Genomic DNA, 926 nt, shown 5'->3' on the forward strand with positions numbered 1-926 from the left:
GTCTGATAACCCAAATTATGGGCTCATTGTTGTATTGAAAATGCACTCAAACCAACGCAAAATATTGTCCATTACAACAATGTTAAAACAAGCCCATAATATATTTTCGGCTATCAGACCTATAAATATGTGCACGTTTGTTATCATGAATAATTTTTCACTTACCATTTTGATGGCTCACGCAGTCCAAAAATTAAAAAAAAAACACACTTTTCAATCAACTTATATTTTTGAGTTCAAATATACTGAAATTATTAATAATTTGAATCTTTAAAATAATATTTGATAAACGTTCTTTCGTGTTTGTGGCCAATAGTTCTTGTAATATGCAGTAGCAACACCTGCTCCGTTTGAAAATCAGCCACTATAGCAGAATGAGATGAACTCAGTTTTGTTTTCGTAAGAGTCTTTTTCCTTGTGGTCCTCGGGCAGCAGAATGGGTCGTATATCATAAGAGCATCACGTTATATCATCCTATTTATTCATTCCAGGCGCGTGTGTGATCTACTTTGGCTTGCTTGTGATATAACACCATCATCAGCATCAGCGTGATTTTTATTCATATATATACATAATATAGCACCGCAACAACGGGCAAAAGGGGACTTAATGCGATTGTGTAAGGATCAGTAGTTACTGTTCTTTGTTGAGATTCTTAATTAATTCCCCTTTGGTTGGTTGGTTGATTTTCTGATAGGCTTAAAGCACGATGCCGGGGATGTGGCAATTCCAAAAAAGAAAATCACGTTGTCAACGAAAAAGAAAAGAAAGATACGAGGCTTTAACGTCATTGAAATATACGCTGTTACGCAATTATAGCGCATATGTATAGTTTGTATCATGCTTGTTGTGAAACAAAACAAAAAACCCCCCAAAAAACTAAGGGCAACTGGCAAAGATACAGAATATTACCATTTCTTGACTAT

The 926-nt window shown here is 35.0% G+C and overlaps 1 protein-coding gene across 4 annotated transcripts in view; it reads right to left on the bottom strand.

Moving 5' to 3' along the window:
• LOC144959634 (adhesion G-protein coupled receptor D1-like) overlaps positions 1-539 on the bottom strand; it is a 15,311-nt gene extending 14,772 nt beyond the window's left edge. For 3 of the 4 annotated variants that reach the window (XM_078892289.1, XM_078892288.1, XM_078892286.1), the window contains exon 1: positions 166-539. In XM_078892289.1, coding sequence (XP_078748415.1) covers positions 166-168 — 3 coding nt within the window. In that variant the 5' untranslated portion in view covers positions 169-539. The remainder of the gene's footprint in view (positions 1-165) is intronic. The other variant, XM_078892287.1, reaches the window with a different exon arrangement.
• Positions 540-926: the final 387 nt, after the last annotated feature.

Source organism: Berghia stephanieae, chromosome 14 (genome assembly GCF_034508935.2).
Source record: "Berghia stephanieae isolate SIO BIC M18660-M18661 chromosome 14, UCSD_Bste_1.3, whole genome shotgun sequence".
Classification (NCBI taxonomy): Eukaryota; Metazoa; Mollusca; class Gastropoda; order Nudibranchia; family Aeolidiidae; genus Berghia; species Berghia stephanieae.